Genomic DNA, 27257 nt, shown 5'->3' on the forward strand with positions numbered 1-27257 from the left:
GCCCTCGGGGGAAAACCCACGCAGACGGAAGGAGAACGTACAGACTCCTTACAGACAGCGCAGGATTCGAGCCCCTTTACGCGCTGTCAAGGCGTGGCGCCCACTGCTACGTCCCCTCTTGTGCCGAGGGACTCACTGAGGCTCGGTGCAGCAAATGCGAGGGCGCGAGGGGCAAGGACCACCCTCGAGGGTCCTTCCGTAAGCGGGTACTGAGGGGCTGAGTCCGACCAGGGGTCGAGTGCATTTACAGGAGGATGCAGGAAGGTGGAGCGAAAAACATTGGCCATCCCTTCTCCATAGACGCTGCTCGACCCAGCATTTTGTTGGCGTCTGGGCGCAGTACTGCTCGCGTCCTGCAGGGGGAGCCTTGCCCCAGCTCGCCCCCCCTCCACCTCCACCTCCACCTCCCATACACGCCACACCCTGCAGGGGGCTCCCCTCATCGCTTCTCTCGTCTCACCGAGCAGCCGAACGCCCGCCTCCGCTGCGCGCGGATTGGCTGCCCGTCCCGAGGCACCTGAGGAGGGGAAGGCGGGCGATTGGCGGAGCGCGGTGCCCATGTTGCAAGCGCCGCTTTGTCCCGTCGCTGAGGACCCGGGTGCGGGCGGGAAACCGTGACGCGCTCTCCGCGCTGCTCCCGTTGCCATGGGACCGGGCCGGGCTCGCGGCTCGCGGTGACCAGCGGCGGCCGTGCCCGGGGGAGGACGGGACGGGAGCGGGAGCTGGGAGGACCTCCGGACCTCCCGGACCTCAGCATGGACGGGACCATCTCCGAGCTGTTGGAGACGTTCCTGGGGAGTCCGCTCGTCACCTGGGTGAGTGGAGCCGCGGGGGGGGAACCTCCCCCCCCCCCCCACCGGTACACCCTGGGTCAGGGGTCAGGGGCTGATCGCCGGCCCGGGGAGGGAGGGTCAATGGGGAGGGGAGAGGGGCGAGAGGGAGGAGGGCGGAGAGAGTGGAGGGGGGAGGGGGAGGGGGGAGGGGGAGGTGGAGGGGGGAGGAAGAGGGGGGATGGGGGGAGGGGGAGGGGGAGGGGGGAGGAGGAGGGGGGAGGAGGAGGGGGGAGGGGGAGGGGGGAGGGGGAGGTAGGGGAGGGGGAGGTAGGGGGAGGAGGGGACAGGGGGTGAGAGGGGAGTTGGCGGGGTGGGAGGGGGCGGAGAGAGAGGAGGAGGAGGGAGTAGGAGGGGGTAGGGGGCGAGGGAGGGGGCGGGGTGGGAGGGGAGGGGGCGAGGGGAGGGGGCGAGGGGAAGGGGTGGGAGGGGAGGGGGTAGGGAGGGAGGAGAGGGGAGGGGAGGAGGGAGAGTGAGGAGGGGCGAGGGGGGAGGGGGCGAGGGGGGGGAGAGAGGCGGGGGTGGGTGGGGAGGGGTCGGGGGAGGTGTCCGACTGTGTTCCCCCTGGATGTGTCAGGTTGTATGCGAGGGAAAATTGGGCAGATCCACGGATTGGAGTGGTCTGGAGGGCTATGGAATGGGTGCAAGTCAGTGGGACCAGTGGAATGGTGTTTCAGTATGGACTAGAAGGGCTGAATGGCTTTTTTTCTGTGCTGTCTTGGTCTATGAAAGGGACTGTCTGTGTGGGTGATGTGTTTGCCTGTGTGTATGTGAGAGGGATGGATGTCAGACTGTGTGTGAGGGAGAGGGGGGAGATGCCAGGTTGTACATTTCTATATGTGTGTGGAGGGAGATGTCAGGCTGTCGGAGGGAAGGGGATGTTTCTGACTGTGTCACTGGGAGGGAGAGAGGTGGGAGAATTTCAGACTGAGGAGTACAATTGTCACTATCAGGAATCTGGACCTCATTTAATCATTGCAAATGCCTATCAGAAGTATCACACGTGCTCTTGTGAGTTGCCATTTAGATGGGGTTCCAGTTGTAACTTTGCAACTACAGAGTAATTCTAACCCTTTTTGTCTGAACTTCATTTTAACCAAGAATTTAAAAAAAATGATTATTTTTCAGGTGAAAACTTTTGGCCCGCTGGGTGGGACAAGCGAGGAGAAGGGGGCAGTGTACATGGATCTGGTCGATGGGATGTTCCTGCATAAAATCATGTTGCAGATGTGAGTCTCTTGCTTTCGCTTTGATTTTACTGTTGTAACGGCTTTTCAGTGAAACCACATCCGTACCCAGGCTGATGTTTGGTTTGAGGGCGGTTCGGAAACAGAAGATTGATTAGCAAAGTCTCACTGTAAAGGGCGATGTATTGGTAGCAGTAATTCCCAGCACCACTGGAAGAAGCAATCTTATTAAAACTAGTCGGTGAAGACTAAAGAGCGAGAGAAAGAGAAACCTTAGCCAAGGGGCTTATTATTAACAAGTGCGGTCGACAGGACGGAAATGAATTGTACCTAACCTTCAGGGGAGGGTGTTGTGAGCTGACTTCTGCAGGTCAACTTGTGCCAGAATATATGTGCAATCCCCTGGGCCAGAAAGTTGGTGACTGTGTTTGAATTTGCCAAGGTTAGGAGCTGTTCCTGGATGTTCAGTTCTTAAGAGAGAGAGCGAACGGAGGATATCCTCGCATGGGAATATAATTTAAAAACTCTTCCTAATACAAGTTCCATTTTAAGTGACCACAGCCCTCCCTCCAGTCCTTACCTCTGTTAACAGGTTTTAGTTCGCAAAATGGCCTGTTTGTCTAAATTTAATCTAAATTTAAATGTATGGATGTTGTAACTTTAGACTGCTGTAAGTCAAACACAGAGGGAAAATAAAAGATGAAAGTCTGCAGACAACGGGGTTGAAGTAAAAACACAATGGTGGAGAAACTCAGCAGGTCGAACAGTGTCTTTTATGTAGCAAAGATACAGAACCATTTAGACATCAGGCCAATTTGCAAACTCAAACCTTCAGGGAAAAATGTCGTCAGGTGTCCGAATAAAAGGTGGGGGGGGGAGCTGTGGTTGCAGAGGCAGGAGGGAGGGCACAGCAGCAAGCGGGGGAGGAGGAATGGCTGGGTGAATAGAGGGGGAAACAGGTGGAGAGCAGATAGAGAGAAGGGGGGCGGAAAGGAGAGCAGGATCGCAGGAACTGGAAAAAATCGATAAACTCAGAAGCAACCTTGACAGTAAGAGGAAGAGAAGTGAAAGAGATTCACTGAATGTCCATGAATTTGCCTCCAGCTCTTCTGCAGCTGCACAGGTCCAATGGCAACCTGAGCTCCAGGTCCAAATGCCCGATGCTGTCAGGAAGCTTAAGCAGGGAATCAGTCAGGGGCTGAAAGGGGCTGTAAAATGTCCTTAAAGGGAATCCCAAGGCACTTTGTGCTCATATTTACAAACAAAAACAAGAGTGTAACAAGGAAGATGGATGGAGCACTTGGCGGTCAAAGGGGAGTATTCCTGTCTGGAGGGGCAAGAAGTGGGCAAGGTAGGAAACAAATTCTTTGCATTCATCAAGGAGGAGGTTGTGGGGGTGGGGGGGGGAAGAGAGAGTGGGTTCAAAACTTCAAAGTTGCTTCATGAGAACTTTGACCACCAGCAGACAGATGATGAAAGGTTTGTTTAAAGTTTCTGGTCTCACAGCGCACATATTAAGAGGGAATGTTTCCTTTTGGCGAACTAACTTTGGTGGGGGGGGGGTTTTGAAGAGGTGACCAGGTTGGTGTGATGCGTTTGGACTTCCAAAAGGTGTCAATGTGTTGTACGTCAGGCTTGTCAGTAAGACTGAAGCCCGTGGAATAGCAGGAGCGGGAATGTGGCTACGTTCCAGAAAGCTGGTGTGGTGAATGTTGCTGTGACTGGAAGAAACTGGGACATTGTTGGATCTGTGTGAGAAACACAACTGACTGGGACTTGGCTGCACAGGGCACAATGTCCAGTTAAAAAACTGAAGAAGTAGGAATTTCAGTACCTCTGTACTTTGCACGTGTACAGATGGACAGCATGGTTGGCGAAGCGATTTGCACTACGCCTTTACAGCGCAAGGTATCGGGATCGGGTTTCAAATCCCGCGCAGTCTTTAAGGAGTTTGTCTGTTCTTCCTGTATCTGCATGGGTTTTCTCTGGGGACTCCAGTTTCCTTTCATTGTTCGAAAATATTGGGGGTGTAGGTTAATGGGATATAATTGGGCGGTACAGACTCGTGGGCCGAAATGATCTGTTATCGTGCTATATGTCTAAATTTAAATGTAAAAAATTAACATGACCATAAACTTTCATCAACATGGTGTGGGATTTCGTAGCAGGTTGAAGCGTGAAGAGGATAATGAGGGTCTTCGAAAGGATATTGGCAGGTTGGAATAGTTAGGAAGGTGTGGCATAATGGCCTCATTTGTTGCTTGAACTTTCTGAGATTTCTGTTCACCACTTTTCACTGGGACATCAGCTGTGATTTTTATTGCGTGATCCAGAATTGTGCGCTGCCCAGCTGAGTTGTGACCCACACAGGTGACCATTTGAAGGGGAGGGTTTGCAAGGCACAGTACCACAGCTGGTAGGGCTGCTGCCTCGTGGCCCCTGTGTCCTGGAGTTCGATCCTGAGCTTGGGTGCCTGCTTTCTGCACCCATTCCTGTGACTGCACAGATCTCCTCCTGCATCCCAAAGTCCTGTGGGTTGGCAGATGGGTTGGCCGATGTAAATGTCCCCCAGTGAGTGGTAGAACTTGAGGGCAGTTGGCAGGAATGTTGGGAGAATGAAACAAAATGGGGTTGGTGTAATTGGTTGCTGACGAAGAGCTGATATTCCTGTCTCCTTGCTGTGTGATCTCTTGACCCTTCCTCCTCTATCCAATACCCCACCAACTCTTGATTCCTCTTCCTGTCCAATACCCCATCATTTTAGCCCCCCCCTCCTGTCCAATACCCCATCATCTCAGCCCCTCCTTTTTTTAAATTTTTTTTATTTTTCACACTATAAACCATATTGACCAAGATACATACAGACATTTTTCTTCCTAAATATATACAGTGTCGTTTTCTCCCCATTTTCCGCCCTCCCTTCCCTCCCTCCCTCACCCCCTTCCCCATTTATTTAAAGTTCAATCTATAAGATACATTAAACCCATCAAACAATGTTGTCACTCAATAAAAATAAACAAGAATTTCCACTGAGTCAGTTCATTTCGTTCCCTTCTCCTTCTGTCATTTTAGGTGGTAGATGTCCCCGGTAGGTTTTCTCTATTGTGTTTCATGTATGGCTCCCATATTTGTTCAAATATTGTAATGTTATTTCTTAAATTATAGGTTATTTTTTCTAATGGAATACATTTATTTATTTCTATATACCATTGTTGTATTCTCACGTTATCTTCTAATTTCCAGGCTGACATAATACATTTTTTTGCTACAGCTAGGGCTATCCTAACAAATCTTTTTTGTGCACCATCCAAATCAAGTCCAAATTCTTTGTTTTTTATGTTACTTAGGAGGAAGATCTCTGGGTTTTTTGGTATATTGCTTTTTGTGATTTTATTTAGTATCTGGTTTAGATCTTCCCAAAATTTTTTCACTTTCTCACATGTCCAGATTGCATGAATTGTTGTTCTCATTTCCTTTTTACAGTGAAAACATCTGTCAGATACTGTTGGGTCCCATTTATTTAACTTTTGAGGTGTAATGTATAGCCTGTGTATCCAGTTATATTGTATCATACATAACCTCGTATTTATTGTATTTCTCATTGTTCCAGAGCATAACTTCTCCCATGTTTCCTTTTTTATCTTTATATTTAAATCTTGTTCCCATTTTTGTTTAGTTTTACCATTTGTTTCCTCATTCTCCTTTTCTTGTAGTTTAATATACATGTTTGTTACAAATTTTTTGATTATCATTGTGTCTGTAATCACATATTCAAAATTACTTCCCTCTGGTAACCTCAGACTGCTTCCCAATTTGTCCTTCAAGTAGGTTTTCAGTTGGTAGTATGCGAACACTGTATCGTGAGTTATATTATATTTATCCTTCATTTGTTCAAAGGATAATAATTTATTTCCCAAAAAGCAATTTTCTATTCTTTTGATCCCTTTTCTCTCCCATTCTCTAAAGGAAAGGTTATCTATTGTAAAAGGGATTAGCTGATCTTGCGTCAATATTAGTTTTGGTAGTTGGTAATTTGTTTTATTCCTTTCTACATGAATCTTCTTCCAAATGTTGAGCAGATAATGCAATACCGGTGAATTCCTACGTTGTACCAATTTTTCATCCCAATTATATAGTATATGTTCAGGTATCTTCTCCCCTATTTTATCTAGTTCTAATCTGGTCCAATCTGGTTTTTCCCTTGTTTGATAAATATCTGATAGGTATCTTAATTGTGCGGCTCTATAATAATTCTTAAAGTTTGGCAGTTGTAAGCCTCCTTGTTTGTACCATTCTGTTAATTTATGTAGTGCTATCCTCGGTTTCCCCCCTTTCCATAAAAATTTCCTTATTATTTTCTTTAACTCCTTGAAGAATTTCTCTGTTAGGCGTATTGGCAATGACTGAAATAGGTATTGTATCCTTGGGAAAATGTTCATTTTAATACAGTTTATCCTTCTTATCAGTGTTAGTGATAAGTCTTTCCAATGCTCTAAGTCGTCTTGTAATTTTTTCATTAATGGATGGTAATTAAGTTTATATAGATGGCCGAGGTTTTTATTTAGTTGTATACCTAGGTATCGCATTGCTTGCGTTTGCCATCTAAATGGCGATTCTTTCTTAAACGTTGAGAAATCCGCATTTTTCATTGGCATTGCTTCACTTTTATTTGCGTTGATCTTGTACCCCAATACTTCTCCATATTCCTTCAATTTCCTATGTAATTCTTTTATTGATATTTCTGGTTCTGTTAAGTATATTATAACGTCATCTGCAAATAGACTGATTTTATATTCCTTGTCTTTTATTTTTATCCCTTTTATTTTATTTTCTGTTCTTATCAGTTCTGCTAGTGATTCTATAGCTAACGCGAACATCCCTGCCTTATTGATCTGCTTAAGTTCAATTGTTTTGATATATATCCATTTACTGTCACTTTCCCCAATGGCCCCTTATATAATGCTTTAATCCAATTAATATATTTCTCTGGTAGGCTGAATTTTTGTAGTACTTTGAATAAATAATTCCATTCTACTCTGTCAAAGGCCTTCTCTGCGTCTAAAGCAACCGCTACTGTTGGAGTTTTATTTCCTTCTACTGCATGAATTAAGTTAATAAATTTACAGATATTGTCTGTTGTTTGTCTTTTTTTAATAAATCCAGTTTGGACTAGATTTACAATTTTTGGTACATAGTCGGCTAATCTGTTTGCTAATAGTTTAGCTATTATCTTATAATCTGTGTTAAGTAAAGATATTGGTCTATATGACGCTGGTGCAAGTGGATCTTTCCCTGTCTTTGGTATTACTGTAATTATTGCTGTTTTGCATGAATCTGGTATGCTTTGTGTTTTATCAATCTGGTTGATTACTTCCAGAAGGGGAGGAATTAATAAGTCTTTAAAAGTTTTATAGAATTCTATTGGGAATCCATCCTCTCCTGATGTTTTATTGTTCGGTAGTTTTTTTAATATCTCCTGTTTTTCTTCTATTTCAAATTGTTTTATTAATTTATTTTGCTACTCTGTTTGTAATTTCGGTAGTTCAATTTTAGTTAGAAATTCATCTATTTTGTCTTCTTTCCCTTTGTTTTCAGTTTGATATAGTTGCTCGTAGAATTCTCTGAAGTTTTCATTTGATCTCTTTTGGATTATATGTAATTTGTTTGTCCTTTTTCCTTAATGCCAATACCATTCTTTTAGTTTGTTCTGTCTTAAGCTGCCACGCTAGAATTTTGTGCGTTTTTTCTCCTAGCTCATAATATTTCTGTTTTGTCTTCATTATATTCTTCTCCACCTTATATGTTTGTAGTGTTTCATATTTTATTTTTTATCTGCCAATTCTCTTCTTTTAGTTGTATCTTCCTTTATTGCTAATTCTTTTTCTATATTTACTATTTCCCTTTCCAACTGCTCTGTTTCCTGATTATAGTCCTTCTTCATCTTGGTTACATAACTTATTATTTGCCCTCATTGCGTCCCATAGTATAAACTTATCTTTCACTGATTCCGTATTTATTTCAAAGTACATTTTAATTTGTCGTTCAATGAATTCTCTAAAATCCTGTCTTTTAAGTAGCATGGGGTTTAATCTCCATCTATACATTCTTGGAGGGATGTCCTCTAGCTTTACTGTCAATATTAAGGGTGAATGGTCCGATAATATTCTCGCTTTATATTCTGTTTTTCTTACTCTCCCTTGAATGTGGGCTGATAACAGGAATAGGTCTATCCTTGAGTATGTTTTGTGCCTACCCAAATAATATGAATATTCCTTTTCCTTTGGGTGTTGTTTCCTCCATATATCCAAAAGTTGCATTTCTTGCATTGATTTAATTATAAATTTGGTTACTTTGTTCTTTCTGTTAGTTTTTTTTCCAGTTTTATCCATGTTTGAGTCCAAATTAAGGTTAAAATCCCCTCCTATTAGTATGTTCCCTTGCGTATCTGCTATCTTCAAAAAGATATCTTGCATAAATTTTTGATCTTCTTCTCATTAGGTGAATATACATTGAGTAAATTCCAAAATTCTGAATATATCTGACATTTTATGATTACATATCTCCCTGCTGGTCTATTATTTCCTCTTCTAATTTGATTGGTACATTTTTATGGATTAATATAGCTACTCCTCTGGCTTTTGAATTATATAACGCTGCTGTTACATGTCCTATCCAATCTCTCTTTAATTTCTTGTGTTCCACTTCAGTTAGATGTGTTTCTTGTACGAATGCTATATCAATTTTTCCTTTTTTCAGTAAATTTAACAGTTTCTTCCTTTTGATTTGTTATGTATTCCATTAATATTTAAAGTCATATAGTTCAACATAGCCATTTTCTACTTTGTTTATCTTTCCGTTTCCTCATCACCACCTTTCCTTCTTATCCATTTCTGCTTTCTTTTTTGAACACATTATAAGACAACATTTCTAAAACATAAAATATTTCCATTATTCTCGTATCTAAAATTCCTTTAACCCCAAAAGTCCCTCCCCTTTCTGAGTTGCCCTTTGTCCCTTGTCGGGCAACCACATCTCCCCTCTCCATTTGGATTTGCGAATTCACTCGCAAGCGTCAACTGATTTCGCAGTGACTGTATTTCTTCCCCACCCAGCCCCCCCAAAAAAGATTTTAATCTTCATATATAACAAAGGTCACTCTCTTAATTCCCTCCTTACTTCCTTTCTTCCCTTTCTTTCCCTTCTTATATATACATATATATATTCTTTGGCTTGGCTTCGCGGACGAAGATTTATGGAGGGGGTAAAAAGTCCACGTCAGCTGCAGGCTCGTTTGTGGCTGACCAGTCCGATGCGGGACAGGCAGACATGATTGCAGCGGTTGCAAGGGAAAATTGGTTGGTTGGGGTTGGGTGTTGGGTTTTTCCTCCTTTGCCTTTTGTCAGTGAGGTGGGCTCTGCGGTCTTCTTCAAAGGAGGCTGCTGCCCGCCAAACTGTGAGGCGCCAAGATGCACGGTTTGAGGCGTTATCAGCCCACTGGCGGTGGTCAATGTGGCAGGCACCAAGAGATTTCTTTAGGCAGTCCTTGTACCTTTTCTTTGGTGCACCTCTGTCACGGTGGCCAGTGGAGAGCTCGCCATATAATACGATCTTGGGAAGGCGATGGTCCTCCATTCTGGAGACGTGACCCATCCAGCGCAGCTGGATCTTCAGCAGCGTGGACTCGATGCTGTCGACCTCTGCCATCTCGAGTACCTCGACGTTAGGGGTGTGAGCGCTCCAATGGATGTTGAGGATGGAGCGGAGACAACGCTGGTGGAAGCGTTCTAGGAGCCGTAGGTGGTGCCGGTAGAGGACCCATGATTCGGAGCCGAACAGGAGTGTGGGTATGACAACGGCTCTGTATACGCTTATCTTTGTGAGGTTTTTCAGTTGGTTGTTTTTCCAGACTCTTTTGTGTAGTCTTCCAAAGGCGCTATTTGCCTTGGCGAGTCTGTTGTCTATCTCATTGTCGATCCTTGCATCTGATGAAATGGTGCAGCCGAGATAGGTAAACTGGTTGACCGTTTTGAGTTTTGTGTGCCCGATGGAGATGTGGGGGGGCTGGTAGTCATGGTGGGGAGCTGGCTGATGGAGGACCTCAGTTTTCTTCAGGCTGACTTCCAGGTCAAACATTTTGGCAGTTTCCGCAAAGCAGGACGTCAAGCGCTGAAGAGCTGGCTCTGAATGGGCAACTAAAGCGGCATCATCTGCAAAGAGTAGTTCACGGACAAGTTTCTCTTGTGTCTTGGTGTGAGCTTGCAGGCGCCTCAGATTGAAGAGACTGCCATCCGTGCGGTACCGGATGTAAACAGCGTGAAGCAAGGCTGTGTTCTCGCACCAACCCTCTTTTCAATCTTCTTCAGCATGATGCTGAACCAAGCCATGAAAGACCCCAACAATATATATATATATATATCTATACCTACATACACACATACATATAGTTTGTTGTCATTTTTGTTCTTGTTACATCTCTTCATCTCTCTGTCTGTTTTGTAGTTGTTCTGCAAATTTTTGTGCTTCTTCCGGATCCGAGAATAGTCTGTTTTGCTGCCCCGGAATAACTATTTTAAGTACTGCTGGGTATTTTAACATAAATTTATAACCTTTTTTCCATCAGGTCGTTTTTGCTGCATTAAACTCCTTCTTCTTCTTCTTCTTCAGGAGTTCAAAACTTATATCTGGATAGAAAAAAAATTTTTGACCCTTGTATTCCAGTGGTTTATTGTCTTCTCTTATTTTCTTCATTGCTTTCTCCAATATATTTTCTCTTGTTGTATATCTTAGGAATTTTACTAGAATGGATCTTGGTTTTTGTTGTGGTTGTGGTTTAGGGGCTAATGTTCTGTGTGCCCTTTCTATTTCCATTTCTTCCTGTAATTCTGGTCTTCCTAGGACCTGGGGATCCATTCTTTTATAAATTCTTACATATTTTTGCCTTCTTCATCTTCCTTAAGACCCACTATCTTTATATTGTTTCTTCTACTATAATTTTCCATTATATCTAACTTCTGAGCTAACAGATCCTGTTTCTCTTTAACTTTTTTATCAGATTCTTCTAATTTCTTTTTTAAGTCCTCTACTTCCATTTCTATGGCTGTTTCTCGTTCTTCCACCTTGTCCACTCTTTTTCCTATATCTGACATGATCATCTCTAATCTATTCACTTTTTCTTCTGTACTTTTTATTCTTCTTTTTATTTCACTGAATTCTTGTGACTGCCATTCTTTTACTGTTTCCATATATTCTTTAAAAAAAATATATCCATGTACTTGCCCTTCCCTTCATCTTCCATTTCTCTGTTCTTCCTCTTCTTCTTCTGAGTCCACTCCAGGATCTGTGTCCTTTACCTTTGTCTCTTCTGGTTTTCTTGTTGGGTTGTTAGTTTTATTTTGTTGGGTATTTTTGGTCTTCTTATTTTTATTAGAAGTGTCTTGGTGTTGGTCTTCTTCCTCTGGGTTGGTCATCTGTTGTTTCTTTGATTTCCTATTTTTATTCTCTTCCTTCTTGTTCTCGTTATTTTCTATGTTTTCCTGTTGAGAGTCTTGCTGTTGTGTTGTACTTGTCTGTTTCAGCTGTGGAGATTTACACCTCAGCTGGTCCCCCCTCCCGTCAGTGTTATTTTTGTCTTGCGCTTCGCACATGCACGAGGATTCGCGCATGCGTGGTTGCGCACTTTTGTTTGGCTCCGTGAGCAATTTTTGTAGTCCCGAGTTCGGGGCTTCCACTGACCTCAGGGAGCGGGCTTCTCTCTCCATGACGGGCCTCCTCGTACCGGTAAGGCCTTCACCTTCTTCTTCTGACGTCTTTCCTTCTTTTCTTCCCGTTGTTTTTGGCTTTTCTTTCTTTGCTGCCATTTTCTCCACACTTTTACTTTCACTTTGTTATGGTTTTTATGTTTGTGCCTTTGCTTTTTCTCCATCTTTTTTTAACTTTTCTGGAGAGTGCTGGAGTTCCCCTACCGGCCACTACTCCATCACGTGACTCCCCCCCAGCCCCTCCTTCTCTATCCAATACCCCACCAACCCTTGACACCCCTCCTCTATCCAATACCCCGCCAACCCTTGACACCCCTCCTCTATCCAATGCCCCACCAACCCTTGACTCCCCCTCCTCTATCCAATACCCCACCAAGCCTTGACCCCCCCCTCCTCTATCCAATACCCCCACAACCCTTGGCCCCCTCCTCTATCCAATACCCCCACACCCCTTGACCCCCTTTTAGACTCTAATGTCAGGAAAATCGTGGATAAAATTAACATAATTACTGGTCATTCACACTGGGCGCCTTTTTAGACTGCAAGAACCTGAGTGCAACAGTCCCGGAGGTTGGACTGTTGAGAGTGGATGACCATCAACAAATTTTTCCGGTACGATTTACACTGCAGACTTCCTCCAAAAAGCTATAGGGGTCCTGAAGGATAAATCGTGGTGCAGGAATTGACTCAAAATTCCTGCACATTCCTTTTTAGACTGTCCATGTACCGGCAAAATTCATTGGTTACACCCTGACTTGCCTGCAGTCTAAAAAATCATAATTGACTGTCATTTTCTCTCCATGGATGCTGCCTGACCGACTGAGTCCTTCCAGATTTATTTTGTTTTGAGATTCCAGTGCCTGTGGTATCTTTGTTTCTCCGTTTTGGTTATTCGCTTGTTGGTGTGAAATGGCAGTGATCCACAGATCAATGGTTCAGCAATAATTATAGCTTGTGCTGGAATTAGTGTGGAACTTCCATTATTGTGTTACATGATTGCATTGTTGTAGCACTGGTGTGCCATGAAGAGGAGATTTTCTGAGGAGATTTGTCGTGTCGTCAACTACGTGATCAAACTTCTGCAGGTGCACTGAGGAAAGTATACTGGCTGGATGTATTACAGGCTGGTTTGGCAAGTGCCCCGGGACACACAAGGTGGCAAATGCAGCCAGGCCCGTATAGGCTCTGACCTCCCACCCACTGCAGACACCTACATGAGGCACTGGCTCCAGAAGGCAGCCAACATCACAAAGGGCCCCCTTCACCCTGCTCACAACCTCTTCTCACTGCTCCCTTTGAGCAGAAGGTACAGAATCCTGAAGACCAGCACCTTTAGGTTCAAGAACAGTTTCTCTTCAACATCCATCAGGCTTTTGAAAACCCCCCCCCCCGTTACACTGATCATAGATTGCCTGCACAATACAAGTCCCTGTGAATGTCTGTATCGATCTTGTGTATTTATTGTTTCTTTTAATTCAGTCCAATTAGTTTACTATTCTAGCTTTTTGTTACAAGTACTTGCATCAAGTAGGAAGTCCAGGCATTTGTACATTGTATTATGTGTATGACAATAAACTCAATATAATTGTCATCAGTTGTTGACTGCTTTGGAACTAGAGTTTGGGAATTATTTTTCATGGGGTTTCCTGGTAGTCTGCGGTCTGTTTCAGTAGAAATTGTTGGTTTGGCTCTAATTGATAAATTGATGACACCAAGATTGGAGACGTTGTGGATAGCAAAAAAGTTTTGTAAAGCTTGCAGAGGGATCTGAACCAGCTGAAAAATGGCTGATGGAATTTAATGCAGACAAGTGTGAGGTGTTACATTTTGGAAGGACAAACCAAGAAAGGACGTACACGGTAAATGGTAGGACACTGAGGAGTGGGGTAGAACAGAGGGATCTGGGAATATAGCTACTGTACATAATTCCCTGAAAGTGGCGTCACAGGCAGACAGGGTTGTAAAGAGAGCTTTTGGCATATTGGCCTTCATAGATCAATGCATTGAGTACAGGAGTTGAGATATTATGGTAAAGTTGTGTAAGACATTGGTGAGGCAAAATTTGGAATATTGTGTGCAGTTTTAGTCTCCAAACTACAGGAAAGATGTCGATAAGATAGAAAGAGTGCAGAGAAGATTTACTAGGATGTTGCTCAGATGTCAGGAACTGAGTGACAGGGAAAGGTTCAACAGGTTAGGACTTTATTCCCTGGAGCGTAGAAGAATGAGGGGAGATTTGATAGAGGTGTTAGGCTTTTTCCACTGAGAGTAGGTGAGATAAAAACCAGAAGACGTGGGTTAAGAGTGAAAGGGAAAAAGTTTGGGGAAAACTTCTTCAGACAGGGAGTGTTGGGGGTGTGGAACAAACTGCCAGTTGAAGTGGTGAATGTGGGCTCAATTTTAACATTTAAGAGGAAGTTGGACAGGTACATGAATGGGAGAGGTGTGGAGGGATGTAAACTGGGTGCAGATCAGTGGGACTAGGCAAAAAATGGTTCGGCACACACTCGAAGGGCCTGTTTCTGTGCTGTAGTGTTCCATGGTTGGTTCTAATTTAGATTCACATGCAGACCACAAAAGTGAGCATCTTACAATCCTGTTTCGGAGATAAGGAGGGTCTGCTCGGTTTACTGGGGGACTTGTTATCATTTATCAGATGTGACTGTTTCTGGCAAACCTGGCATTCGTCATTCCTCGGTGGTGAAGCGCTGCAGTATTCCTGGTGAAAGAGCTCCCTCGGTGCTGTCGGTTGGGGGGGGGTGGGGAGGGCGGAGGAATCAGGTTTCCGACTCAGGGTGATGTGTGGCTTGGAGGGGAACCCTTGCTAGTGGTTGGCTTTGATTCCCTGGACCTTTTCGGTGCTGAACAGTTTGGATGGTGTGGTTACAGTCAGCAGTAGTGGATTTTTGTAGATGATACCCCTTGCATCCATGGTACCTGAGATCTGGAAGGAATTGGTGGGCTCAATGCCCTGGGAAGTACTTTTTGAATCCGCCTCCCCAACTAATCCAATAAAAATCCTGCTGTGCCGTCCCCCTTGTGGTTATGTAACCTCCTCGGGTCCAAATTCAAGTGATGAAAAGAATGTAAGGATAAGGAAAATGAACGTGTGGCTGAGGTGCTGGTGTACAAGGCAAGGATTTGGCTTCTTGGATCTTTGGGATCTCTTTTGGGGAAGGCATGATCTTTACAAGAGGGACGGGTTGCACCTAAGTCCAAAAGGTGTCAACATTTTGGCAAGTATGTTTGGTACAGCAGTGGGGCAAGGTTTAAACTAATTTGGCAGGGGTATGGGAACCAGAGTGATTGGGAAACGGGTAGGGAAGATAAAGTAATGGCCAGGAAAAGTAAACTAGGAAAAGTAATGTTGGGAGGAGAAAGTAAAAAATCAGATGGTGCAGTGAGTTTTCGGGTCAATGATCGTGTTAAGAAAATTACAAAGAAAAATAGTGGGCAGAAAAATCAAAAGAAAAGGTTACAGAAGTCACTAGATATTAAAAGGACAAAGAGCATAAGGGCACTTTATCTGAATCCCCGCAGTATTAGAAATAAGGTTAGTGAACTTGAGGCGCAAATTGGTACCCATGCCTATGATTGGATCGCCATCACGGAAACATGGCTACAAGGTGACCCGAAATGGGAATTAAACTTTCAAGGGTATCAGGTGGTGCAAAGAGATCGACAGGATGGTAAGGGAGGTGGAGTTGCACTCTTAATCAAAGAGGAGCTCCAGGCAGCCGTGAGGAATGATATAAGATCTAAAGAGCATAATTTTGAGTCCATTTGGGTAGAGATAAAGAATAACAAAGGGAAAAAATTATTGGTGGGTGTTGTCTATCACCCACCATATAACAATAGTTTAGTGGCACAGGAAATAAATAGAGAGATAAGTGAGGCATGTAATAATGATACGGCAGTCGTCATGGGGGACTTGAACTTCCACATAGATTGGGAAAATCAAGTTGGTCGTGGGAGTCTGGAAGAGGACTTCATAGAATGCATCCGCAATAGCTTTCTTGAGCAGCATGTTAAGGAACCCACAAGAGAAAATGCTCTCCTGGATCTAGTGTTGTGCAATGAGATAGGTCGAGTAAATGATGTAATAGTCAGAGACCATCTGGGAAATAGCGATCATAGTATGATTGAATTTCTCATTCAGATGGAAGGGGAAAGAGTTAGATCGAAAACTAATATATTATGCTTCAACAGGGGTGACTACCATAGGATGAGGGAGGAATTGGGCAGAGTGGACTGGGAGCACAGGCTCATTGATGAAACAATTGAGGAACAGTGGAAGATTTTCAAAGAAATATTTTGTAATGCTCAACAAAAATATATTCCGGTCAGGAAAAAGGGCAGCAAGGGAGGGAAAAATCAACCGTGGTTAACAAAGGAAATAAAGGAGAGTATAAAATTGAAGGCACAGGTGTACAAAGCTGCAAAGAGCGGTGGGAAACTGGAAGATTGGGAAAACTTTAAGAGACAACAAGGGGTTACAAAGCGGGTAATAAGAAATGGGAAAAAGGATTATGAAAGTAAATAGGCACAAGATATAAAAACAGAAAGCAAAAAATTTTATAAATATATAAAATGGAAGAGGGTGGCCAGAGTTAACATAGGACCCTTGGAGGATGAGAAAGGAAAAATGGGAGCAAAAAATGAGGAAATGGCCGAGGCAGTAAACAAATATTTTGTGTCAGTCTTCACGGTGGAAGACACGTCCAGCATGCCCAAGTGCGGAGTTAAGGATGTGAATGTTGGGAGGGCCTTGATAAAATAGATGTAACAAAGGACGTAGTGATGGAGAAACTAATGGGACTAAAGCCAGACAAATCACCTGGTCCTGATGATATGCATCCAAGGGTTCTGAAGGAAATGGCAGAAGTTATAGTTGATGCATTGGTGGTCATAGACCAAAATTCCTTGGATTCTGGGCAGGTCCCGGCAGACTGGAAGACAGCAAATGTCACGCCACTTTTTAAGAAGGGATGTAGGCAGAAGGCTGGAAATTATTGGCCAATTAGCTTGGCATCTGTAGTTGGAAAAATGCTTGAAGCCGTCATTAAAGATGAAATAGTAAAACTTTTGGAACATAAGGGTTCAATCAGGCAGATGCACCATGTTTTAGAAAGGGAAGATCTTGTTTGACAAATTTGTTAGGATTCTTTGAGGATATAATGGGTGCGGTGGATAGAGGGGAACAAGTTGATGTTGTATATTTGGATTTCCAGAAAGCGTTTGATAAGGTGCCACGCAAGAGACTTATCAGTAAGTTAAAGGAAAGTGGAGTCCGGGGAAGTCTATTGGCCTGGATTGAAAATTGTTTGAATGACAGGAGGCAGAGAGTCGGGATAAGTGGGAGTTTTTCAGGTTGTCAGAGAGTGGTAAGTGGGGTACCGCAGGGGTTGGTGTTAGGCCCACAACTGTTCATCATTTACATTGATGACTTGGAGGAGGGGACAAAATGTGGTGTAGCCAAGTTTGCGGATGACACCAAATTGAGTGGAAGAGCAAATTGTAATGAGGATGTGGAGAGTCTGCAGAGGGATAGAGTTAAGCTGGATGAGTGGGCAAAGGTCTGGCAGATGGAGTACAATGTTAGTAAGTGTGAGGTTATCCACTTTGGCAAGAAAAATAAAAGAGCTGAATATTATTTAAAGGGTGAAAAACTAAAGCATGCTGTTGTTTAGAGGGACTTGGGAGGGCTTGTGCATGAATCGCAAAACGTTAGGTTGCAGGTACAGCAGGTTATTAAGAAGGCAAATGGAATGTTGGCCTTCATCGCTAGAGGAATTGAATTCAGGAGTAGGGAGGTCATGTTGCAACTGTATAAGGTACTGGTGAGACCGCACCTGGAGGACTGTGTCCAGTTCTGGTCTCCATATTTGAGGAAGGAAATACTGGCTTTGGAGACGGTCCAGAGGAGGTTTACTAGGTTGATCCCTGGGATGAAGGGGTTGACTTATGATGAAAGATTAAATCGTCTAGGATTGTATTCGCTCGAGTTCAGAAGAATGAGAGGAGATCTTATAGAAACATGTAGGATTATGAAGGGTATGGATAGGATAGATGTAGGAAGGTTTTTTGAGCTGGCTGGGGAAACTAAACCGAGAGGACACAGTCTCAAGATTCGGGGGAGTAGATTTAGGACTGAGATGAGGAAAAATAGTTTTTCCCAGAGAGTAGTGAATGTTTGGAATTCTCTATCCAGGGAAGTGCTTGAGGCTGCTTCATTAAACATATTTAAAATTCGGATAGATAAATTTTTACATGATAGAGGAATGAGGGGATATGGGGAGAAGGCAGGTAGGTGGAGTTAGGTCCTGGATTAGATCAGCCATGATCGTATTGAATGGCGGAGCAGGCTCGATGGGCCGAATGAGGTGATAGAGGAATTAGGGGATATGGGGAGAAGGCAGGTAGGTGGAGTTAGGTCCTGAATTAGATCAGCCATGATTGTATTGAATGGCGGAGCAGGCTCGATGGGCCGAATGAGGTGATAGAGGAATTAGGGGATATGGGGAGAAGGCAGGTAGGTGGAGTTAGGTCCTGAATTAGATCAGCCATGATTGTATTGAATGGCGGAGCAGGCTCGATGGGCCGAATGAGGTGATAGAGGAATTAGGGGATATGGGGAGAAGGCAGGTAGGTGGAGTTAGGTCCTGAATTAGATCAGCCATGATCGTATTGAATGGCGGAGCAGGCTCGATGGGCCGAATGAGGTGATAGAGGAATGAGGGGATATGGGGAGAAGGCAGGTAGGTGGAGTTAGGTCCTGAATTAGATCAGCCATGATCGTATTGAATGGCGGAGCAGGCTCGATGGGCCGAATGAGGTGATAGAGGAATTAGGGGATATGGGGAGAAGGCAGGTAGGTGGAGTTAGGTCCTGAATTAGATCAGCCATGATTGTATTGAATGGCGGAGCAGGCTCGATGGGCCGAATGAGGTGATAGAGGAATGAGGGGATATGGGGAGAAGGCAGGTAGGTGGAGTTAGGTCCTGAATTAGATCAGCCATGATCGTATTGAATGGCGGAGCAGGCTCGATGGGCCGAATGAGGTGATAGAGGAATTAGGGGATATGGGGAGAAGGCAGGTAGGTGGAGTTAGGTCCTGAATTAGATCAGCCATGATTGTATTGAATGGCGGAGCAGGCTCGATGGGCCGAATGAGGTGATAGAGGAATGAGGGGATATGGGGAGAAGGCAGGTAGGTGGAGTTAGGTCCTGAATTAGATCAGCCATGATCGTATTGAATGGCGGAGCAGGCTCAATGGGCCGAATGAGGTGATAGAGGAATTAGGGGATATGGGGAGAAGGCAGGTAGGTGGAGTTAGGTCCTGAATTAGATCAACCATGATCGTATTGAATGGCGGAGCAGGCTCGATGGGCCGAATGAGGTGATAGAGGAATGAGGGGATATGGGGAGAAGGCAGGTAGGTGGAGTTAGGTCCTGAATTAGATCAGCCATGATCGTATTGAATGGCGGAGCAGGCTCGATGGGCCGAATGAGGTGATAGAGGAATTAGGGGATATGGGGAGAAGGCAGGTAGGTGGAGTTAGGTCCTGAATTAGATCAGCCATGATCGTATTGAATGGCGGAGCAGGCTCGATGGGCCGAATGAGGTGATAGAGGAATTAGGGGATATGGGGAGAAGGCAGGTAGGTGGAGTTAGGTCCTGAATTAGATCAGCCATGATTGTATTGAATGGCGGAGCAGGCTCGATGGGCCGAATGAGGTGATAGAGGAATGAGGGGATATGGGGAGAAGGCAGGTAGGTGGAGTTAGGTCCTGAATTAGATCAGCCATGATCGTATTGAATGGCGGAGCAGGCTCAATGGGCCGAATGAGGTGATAGAGGAATTAGGGGATATGGGGAGAAGGCAGGTAGGTGGAGTTAGGTCCTGAATTAGATCAACCATGATCGTATTGAATGGCGGAGCAGGCTCGATGGGCCGAATGAGGTGATAGAGGAATGAGGGGATATGGGGAGAAGGCAGGTAGGTGGAGTTAGGTCCTGAATTAGATCAGCCATGATCGTATTGAATGGCGGAGCAGGCTCGATGGGCCGAATGAGGTGATAGAGGAATTAGGGGATATGGGGAGAAGGCAGGTAGGTGGAGTTAGGTCCTGAATTAGATCAGCCATGATTGTATTGAATGGCGGAGCAGGCTCGATGGGCCGAATGAGGTGATAGAGGAATGAGGGGATATGGGGAGAAGGCAGGTAGGTGGAGTTAGGTCCTGAATTAGATCAGCCATGATCGTATTGAATGGCGGAGCAGGCTCGATGGGCCGAATGAGGTGATAGAGGAATGAGGGGATATGGGGAGAAGGCAGGTAGGTGGAGTTAGGTCCTGAATTAGATCAGCCATGATTGTATTGAATGGCGGAGCAGGCTCGATGGGCCGAATGAGGTGATAGAGGAATGAGGGGATATGGGGAGAAGGCAGGTAGGTGGAGTTAGGTCCTGAATTAGATCAGCCATGATCGTATTGAATGGCGGAGCAGGCTCAATGGGCCGAATGAGGTGATAGAGGAATTAGGGGATATGGGGAGAAGGCAGGTAGGTGGAGTTAGGTCCTGAATTAGATCAACCATGATCGTATTGAATGGCGGAGCAGGCTCGATGGGCCGAATGAGGTGATAGAGGAATGAGGGGATATGGGGAGAAGGCAGGTAGGTGGAGTTAGGTCCTGAATTAGATCAGCCATGATCGTATTGAATGGCGGAGCAGGCTCGATGGGCCGAATGAGGTGATAGAGGAATTAGGGGATATGGGGAGAAGGCAGGTAGGTGGAGTTAGGTCCTGAATTAGATCAGCCATGATCGTATTGAATGGCGGAGCAGGCTCGATGGGCCGAATGAGGTGATAGAGGAATGAGGGGATATGGGGAGAAGGCAGGTAGGTGGAGTTAGGTCCTGAATTAGATCAGCCATGATCGTATTGAATGGCGGAGCAGGCTCGATGGGCCGAATGAGGTGATAGAGGAATTAGGGGATATGGGGAGAAGGCAGGTAGGTGGAGTTAGGTCCTGAATTAGATCAGCCATGATCGTATTGAATGGCGGAGCAGGCTCGATGGGCCGAATGAGGTGATAGAGGAATTAGGGGATATGGGGAGAAGGCAGGTAGGTGGAGTTAGGACATAAATTAGATCAGCCACGATCGTATTGAATGGCGGAGCAGGCTCGATGGGCCGAATGAGGTGATAGAGGAATTAGGGGATATGGGGAGAAGGCAGGTAGGTGGAGTTAGGTCCTGAATTAGATCAGCCATGATCGTATTGAATGGCGGAGCAGGCTCGATGGGCCGAATGAGGTGATAGAGGAATTAGGGGATATGGGGAGAAGGCAGGTAGGTGGAGTTAGGTCATAAATTAGATCAGCCATGATCGTATTGAATGGCGGAGCAGGCTCGATGGGCCGAATGAGGTGATAGAGGAATTAGGGGATATGGGGAGAAGGCAGGTAGGTGGAGTTAGGTCATAAATTAGATCAGCCATGATCGTATTGAATGGCGGAGCAGGCTCGATGGGCCATTTTTGGCCGACTCCTGTTCCTACTTCCTCTGGTAGTGTTGAGTTTTCCACCTTTGCCTGCCTCACTCTCCCTCTGGCTCACAGTCGACAGCCTAGCCAGGGCACTAAGCCTGACAATTCCTTCCCAAAGCTGCATCACAAAGTTCAGACACCCGCTCAACTCCACACACTCTCAGTAATTCTGCTGAAAAGCTATTCACCTGAAACAGAAACTTGCTTTATGTCCCCAGAGATGCTGTTGCAGCTATTTTGAGCATTTCCTCTTCTGTTTTGACACTGTCAGATTTTGTGTGGGTGTGTGTGGTACCTGTACTGCTTCAATGGGCAGAGAACTTCACACATTCCCGACACTTTGGGAGAAGCAGTTCTTCTTCATCTCTGTCTTAAATTTGCTCTCCTGTATCTTGACGCTACGCCCCATTGTTCCAGTCTCACCTGCCAGTGGAAACAGCCTCCCTGGCTTCTCTTCATTCCTTCCATTACTTTGTTTCACCCCCATCCTTCCAAGCTCTAGGCCAGTGGTTCTCAACCTTTTTCTTTCCACTCACACACCACTTTAAGTAATTCCTATGCCACAGGTACTTGGTGATGAGTAAGGGATTGCTTAAAGTGGTACATGGGTGGGAAGAAAAAGGTTGAAAACCACAGTTTTAATTGTCCCTAATGGACTCGTTATGTGCACCATTTCAGAACTCCAAAGGAAATGGGCCAATGACCATTTTTCTCAAGCAAAATATTTCTGTAACAATTGGGTCTGGAGCAGTGGTTCCCTTCCCACCCACATCCCACCTTAAGCAATCCCTTGCTAATCACAGAGCACTGATGGCATCGGGATGACATGAGGTGGTATGTGAGTGGAAAGAAAAAGATCGCGAACCACTGACCTAATCAGTGTAGTAAGAACCCAAGGTGGGAGAAACTCAGCAAGTCACCCAGCATACTTTATTCTCTTTGGCTTGGCTTCGCGGACGAAGATTTATGGAGGGGGTAAAAAGTCCACGTCAGCTGCAGGCTCGTTTAGAGCAAAGATAAAGATACGTAACCAACGTTTCAGGCCTGAGCCCTTCGTCAAGGTCTGAACCAAATGTAGACAGGTGCCATGATGAAGGTGTCGAGCTTGAGTCCTTCATCCTTGAACCTCGTGTGCCTGCTACATTTGGCTCAGAGCTTGATGAAGGGCTCAAGTCTGAAACGTTAGTTATACATCTTTATCTTTGCTCTATAAAGTACAGTGCGTGACCTGCTGAGTTTCTCTTGCCTTGTGTTTTTATTTCAACCCTAGGGTCGTCGCAGGCAACTCTACCTCTCCTCACAAGCTAACCTCTTTTCTAGAATCAGGTGAACATTCCACTTGTGTTCTTGAATTGTTTTCTTCTCCTGTGTACCGAGGAACAGTGTAGAAACTTCATTTTGAGCTCCATCCAGGTCAATCTGCACACTGTGCCAAAAAGCAGCACAAGGACAGCTTCTTCCCCACTGCCATCAGATTCCTGACCAACCATTTACACAAACAATGCAGTGGATCTTCCTCGAGACGCACAGTGAAAGTTCACTTCCAGCCACGTTTACCCCGAGCTCAACTCGGGTCAAAAATGGAGACTTGATATGTGCTTTTGCATTGCAAAACATTTCAATCTGCTCCAAGGTCATTGCACGTCCCTGAATGGAGAATCTCAGATTTCCAATTTATTGTTGTGGAACCTACATGATATCACAACCCTGGGATTGTGACACTGCCTGACTTTGACCTTTTCTGGACCGTTTTTATTGTTGGAAGGTGGTTTATATGAATGTTTGCCCTGTGATGGTGGTGCGAAACAACTGGTTTTGTGGCATGTTCCTGAGAATGAGCTTTGATTCTGAAAGCTCCTGTAATTTTTACTCTTTTAACAGAAAATGAAAGACTCTGAACATTGAAAGACGCCTACAACTAGGGCCATGTTCTTCATCCTGTTTCTGCATTGCTGAGTCAGTTTATTTACATTTCTTTATTTGTTTGTGTGCGTACGTTGAGTCAGTTTAAATTCTGCCTGGCCCGCAGGATAAAGAATCCCAGGGTTGTGATATCATGTAGGTTTCACAACAATAAATCGGAAATCTGAGATTCTCCAGTCAGGGAAGTGCAATGACCTTGGAGCAGATTGAAATGTTTTGCAATGCAGATGCACATATCAAGTCTCCATTTTTGACCCGAGTTGAACTCGAGATAAACGTGGCTGGAAGTGAACTTTCACTGTGCGTCTCGAGGAAGATCCACTGCATTGTTTGTGTAAATGGTTGGTTTAACTGCCAGTATCGGCTTTTTAAACAAAGAGTTTACTGTGTGGGTTTTGGGGATGTAGCTTTGTTCCTCCGAGTCTGGTTAGCAATTCATTCAAAATTCTTTTATTGTCATGTAATATTACACAGAATCGCCTTATGCCTGCTGGAAGGCAGACAGAATGTCGCCATTAGTGTCACCCGTTGCCCCTTAGAGTAAGAGAGAAAGCAGCATAAGAGAGTCCCCCAAAGAGGGGGCATTTTAGAATATGTAGTGGTCTAGAAGGGGTGCAGAGGGATCTGGGGGTGTGTCCGCTCTAGTTGTTGATTGTAGTTGGGCAGGTTAAGATGGTGGTTAACAAAGCTGACATGATTCTTGGTAAAAACATAAAATGCTGGAGAAATTCAGCAGGTTGAGCAGTATTCTTTATGTAGCAAAGGCAGAGATACATTGACGTTTCGGGCTTGAACTCTTCATCAAAGTAAGAGAAAATGATGGTGAGCATCAGAATAAAAGAGTGGGAGGGGGAAGGAGATGATAGGTGGAGGAGGGGAGAGCAGCACTGGGGGGTGGAAAAACATCTGTGGAGGTGAAAGAACTGGAAAGGCAGGAAATGGAGGAGGGGGAAAGAAAAGGCGAGCAGGTTTAATGGAAGCAAGTGAAGTCAATGTTCGTGCCATCTGGCTGGAAAATAAGGTGTTGGTCCTCCAATCTGCGGGTGGTCAGTACACAAGGCCATGGACAGACACGATTGTGGGAGTGTTACCTGGAATTGAAATAGTTGGCCACTGGGAGGTCGCTGTGTTTGCGAACAGAGTGGAGGTGCTGAGCGAAGCAATCTCCCAGTCTGCGATCGGTCTCTCTGATGTAGAGAAGGCCACAAAGTGAGCACCGTATACAAATAAGTTCTCTGGATGTATAAGTGAAGTGTTGCTTCACATGAAAGGCCTGTTTTGGGTCCCAGACCGTGGTGAGTGCAAATGTTTCACCTCCTGCAGGCACAGGGAAAGGTGCTGGAGATGCAATGGGTGGGGAGGGATGAGTGCACGAGAAAGTTGCAGAGGGATTGGTCCCTACGGAAGGCAGAGAGAAAGAGCGGGGAAGATGTCTGGTGGTGGGATGCTGTGGTAAGTGCCGGAAATTCCAGCGGATGATGTATTAGATGTGAAGGCTGGTGGGTGGTCGGTGAGGATGCGGGAGATTCTATGTTTGTTGTATCTGAGGGCAGATGAGTGGGAAATAGAGGAGATGCGGGTGAGGGCTGAGTTGATAGTGGTGGAGGGGAAGCCACGTTTGTGGAAGAAGGCAGACATTTCAGAAGCTCTGGACTGGAAGACTTCATCTTGGGAACAGATGCAGCAGAGACCGAGAAATAGAGAAGGGGATGGAATCCTTGCAGGGGGCAGGGTGTGAGGAAGTGTTGACCAGGTCGTTGTGGGTGTTGGAGGGTTTATAGTATATGTCAGTGGAATGTTGGTCTCTCAGAATGGAGACAGAGAGATCCAGGAAGGGGAGAGTGTGTTCGGAGATGGACCAAGTGAGTTTGAGATCAGGGTGGAAGTTGGATGCAGTGGATGAAGTTGACAAGATCATCAAGGTGCATGAAACAGTCCTGATGTAGTCGTCGATATACCAGAGGAAGAGTAGTGGGGGGGGGTCTTGCCTGTGTAGGCTTGCAGCATGGATTGGTCCACAACACCCACCAACGGGCAGGTGTAGCTGGGACCTGTGCGGGTTCCCATTGGCCTGCTCCTTTAATTTGGAGGAAATGGGATGAGATGAAGAAGTTGTTGAGGGTGAGGACAAGTTCTGCCAGACATTGGACGCTGGTGGTAGAGGGTGACTGGTCGGATCTCTGGTCCAGAAAGTGAGATGCTTTCAGACTTTCTCTATGGGGGACAGAGGTATAAAAGGATTGGACATCTATTGTGAAGATGAGGTGGTCTGGTTCGGGGATCTGAAGTCATTGAGGAGATGGAGAGTATGTGAGGTGGCACAGATGTAGGTGGGGAGGGACTGGACCAGGGGAGAAAGGATAGAATTATGGTAAAATGAAACTAGTTTAATGTGGGAGGAGCAGGCAGAAACAATGGGTCTGCACAGAATCCCTGATCCTGCCCCACTGAACTCCTTTCATCCCACCATGACTCTATTCGCCACCCTGGTCACTGTCCCTGCTGAATGAATGATGATTGTCTGATGAATACGGGACATTAACATCTAATCAAGTCCTGTGTGACATCTCAGAGCATTTTTTTCTCTGAATTGGGAAATGTGAAATTCTGTGCACAGGTTCAAAGACCAAGCGAGCCAGGTGATGTGTGGGCTTGTCCTTGAAGGAAGTGAAGAGAAGGGGAGAGAATTATAATTCAGTTTTATGGGGCCTTGGTCAAAGCACTTTGGGGAAAGGGATGAAGTGGGAGGGGAAAATGTTATGCCTGGATGAACGTTGAGATTTGGAGGATTGAGATATGTACACTTCACTTTTCATGGAGCCTTTTGGAGAAGCACCCAGAATCTCACAAACAGTTGTCTTCACTGGGCAGGGTGTTGAATACACACGTTTGAGTGGAGCAAGACATAGAAACATAAAGATTATGAAAGGGACTGATAAGATAGAGGCAGAAAAATTGTTTTCACTGGTAGGTGAGACCAGAACAAGGGGACACAGCCTCAAGATTCAGGGGAGTAGATTTAAGACTGGGTTGAGGAAAAACTTTTTCACAGAGAGGAGTGAATCTGTGGAATTCTCTGCCCAGGGAAGCAGTTGAGGCAACTTCATTAAACTTATTTAAGGTTCAGTTAGATAGATTTTTTACATAAAAAAATAGGAATGAAGGGATATGGGGAAAAGGCAGGTCAGTGGAATTGAGTCACTGACCAGATCAGCCAAGATCTTATTGAATGGTGGAGCAGGGCTTAATGGGCCGGATGGCCGACTCCTGGTCCTAGTTCTGATGTTCTGATTAACTGCAGGAAAGGCATCGATAAATTGGAAGTGGTGTAGAGGAGATTCACCAGGAAAGTTGTTGGACTGGAGAGAGGTTGGATGGATAGGGTCTTTATTCCCTAGAGGATAGGGGTTTATAAAATCACGCGGGTAAACTGAATGCTCATAGTCTTTTCCCCAGGGTAGATGATTCTCAGGCCAGCACAATGACATAGTGGTCAGTACAGTGCTGTTACAACACCAGCAACCGTGGGTTCGAATCCGGTGCTGTCTGCAAGGAGTTTGTACGTTCTCCCTGTGTCTGCATGTGTTTTCCTCGGATGCTCCTGTTTCCTCCCTCCCTTCAAAACTTGCTGGGGTTCCAGGTGAATTATGAATAATTGGACAGCATGGGCTAGTGGGCCAGAAGGGCCTGTTTGACTTTGTCTAAAATGTTTATCTAGTGGGTGCAGGTTGAAGACGAGAGGGGTGATTTAAGAAGAACCTGTGGCCCACCTTTATACTCCGAGGATGATGCACATTGGGAACAAGCTGTCAGAGGAAACTGGCATCATTTCAATGTTCGAGACCTTTGGGCAGATTTGTGGGTAGGTTGGGTTTGGAAGGATGCGAACCAAATACAGACAAATGGGATGAGCCTAAGTTGCTGACGCTTGCCATTAGACAAGCTGGGCATTAGGGCCTGTTCTCTGTGGTCTGTGAAAACCCCGTTCTTCAAGAACTCTTTAGAT

At 45.2% G+C, this 27257-nt stretch overlaps 1 protein-coding gene across 7 annotated transcripts in view; it reads left to right on the forward strand.

The window, feature by feature from the left end:
* The first annotated feature begins 531 nt into the window (after positions 1-531).
* The window catches only part of ccdc88c (coiled-coil domain containing 88C), a 280348-nt gene continuing 253622 nt past the window's right edge, over positions 532-27257 (forward strand). For 5 of the 7 annotated variants that reach the window (XM_069915883.1, XM_069915884.1, XM_069915888.1 and 2 more), the window contains exons 1-2: positions 533-815; positions 1959-2059. In XM_069915883.1, the coding sequence (XP_069771984.1) occupies positions 756-815; positions 1959-2059 (161 nt within the window). In that variant the 5' untranslated portion in view covers positions 533-755. Of the gene's footprint in view, positions 816-1958; positions 2060-27257 lie in introns of those variants that run through there. The other 2 variants (XR_011351034.1, XM_069915885.1) reach the window with 2 other exon arrangements.

The sequence above is a fragment of the Narcine bancroftii genome, chromosome 2, assembly GCF_036971445.1.
Source record: "Narcine bancroftii isolate sNarBan1 chromosome 2, sNarBan1.hap1, whole genome shotgun sequence".
Lineage (NCBI taxonomy): Eukaryota > Metazoa > Chordata > Chondrichthyes > Torpediniformes > Narcinidae > Narcine > Narcine bancroftii.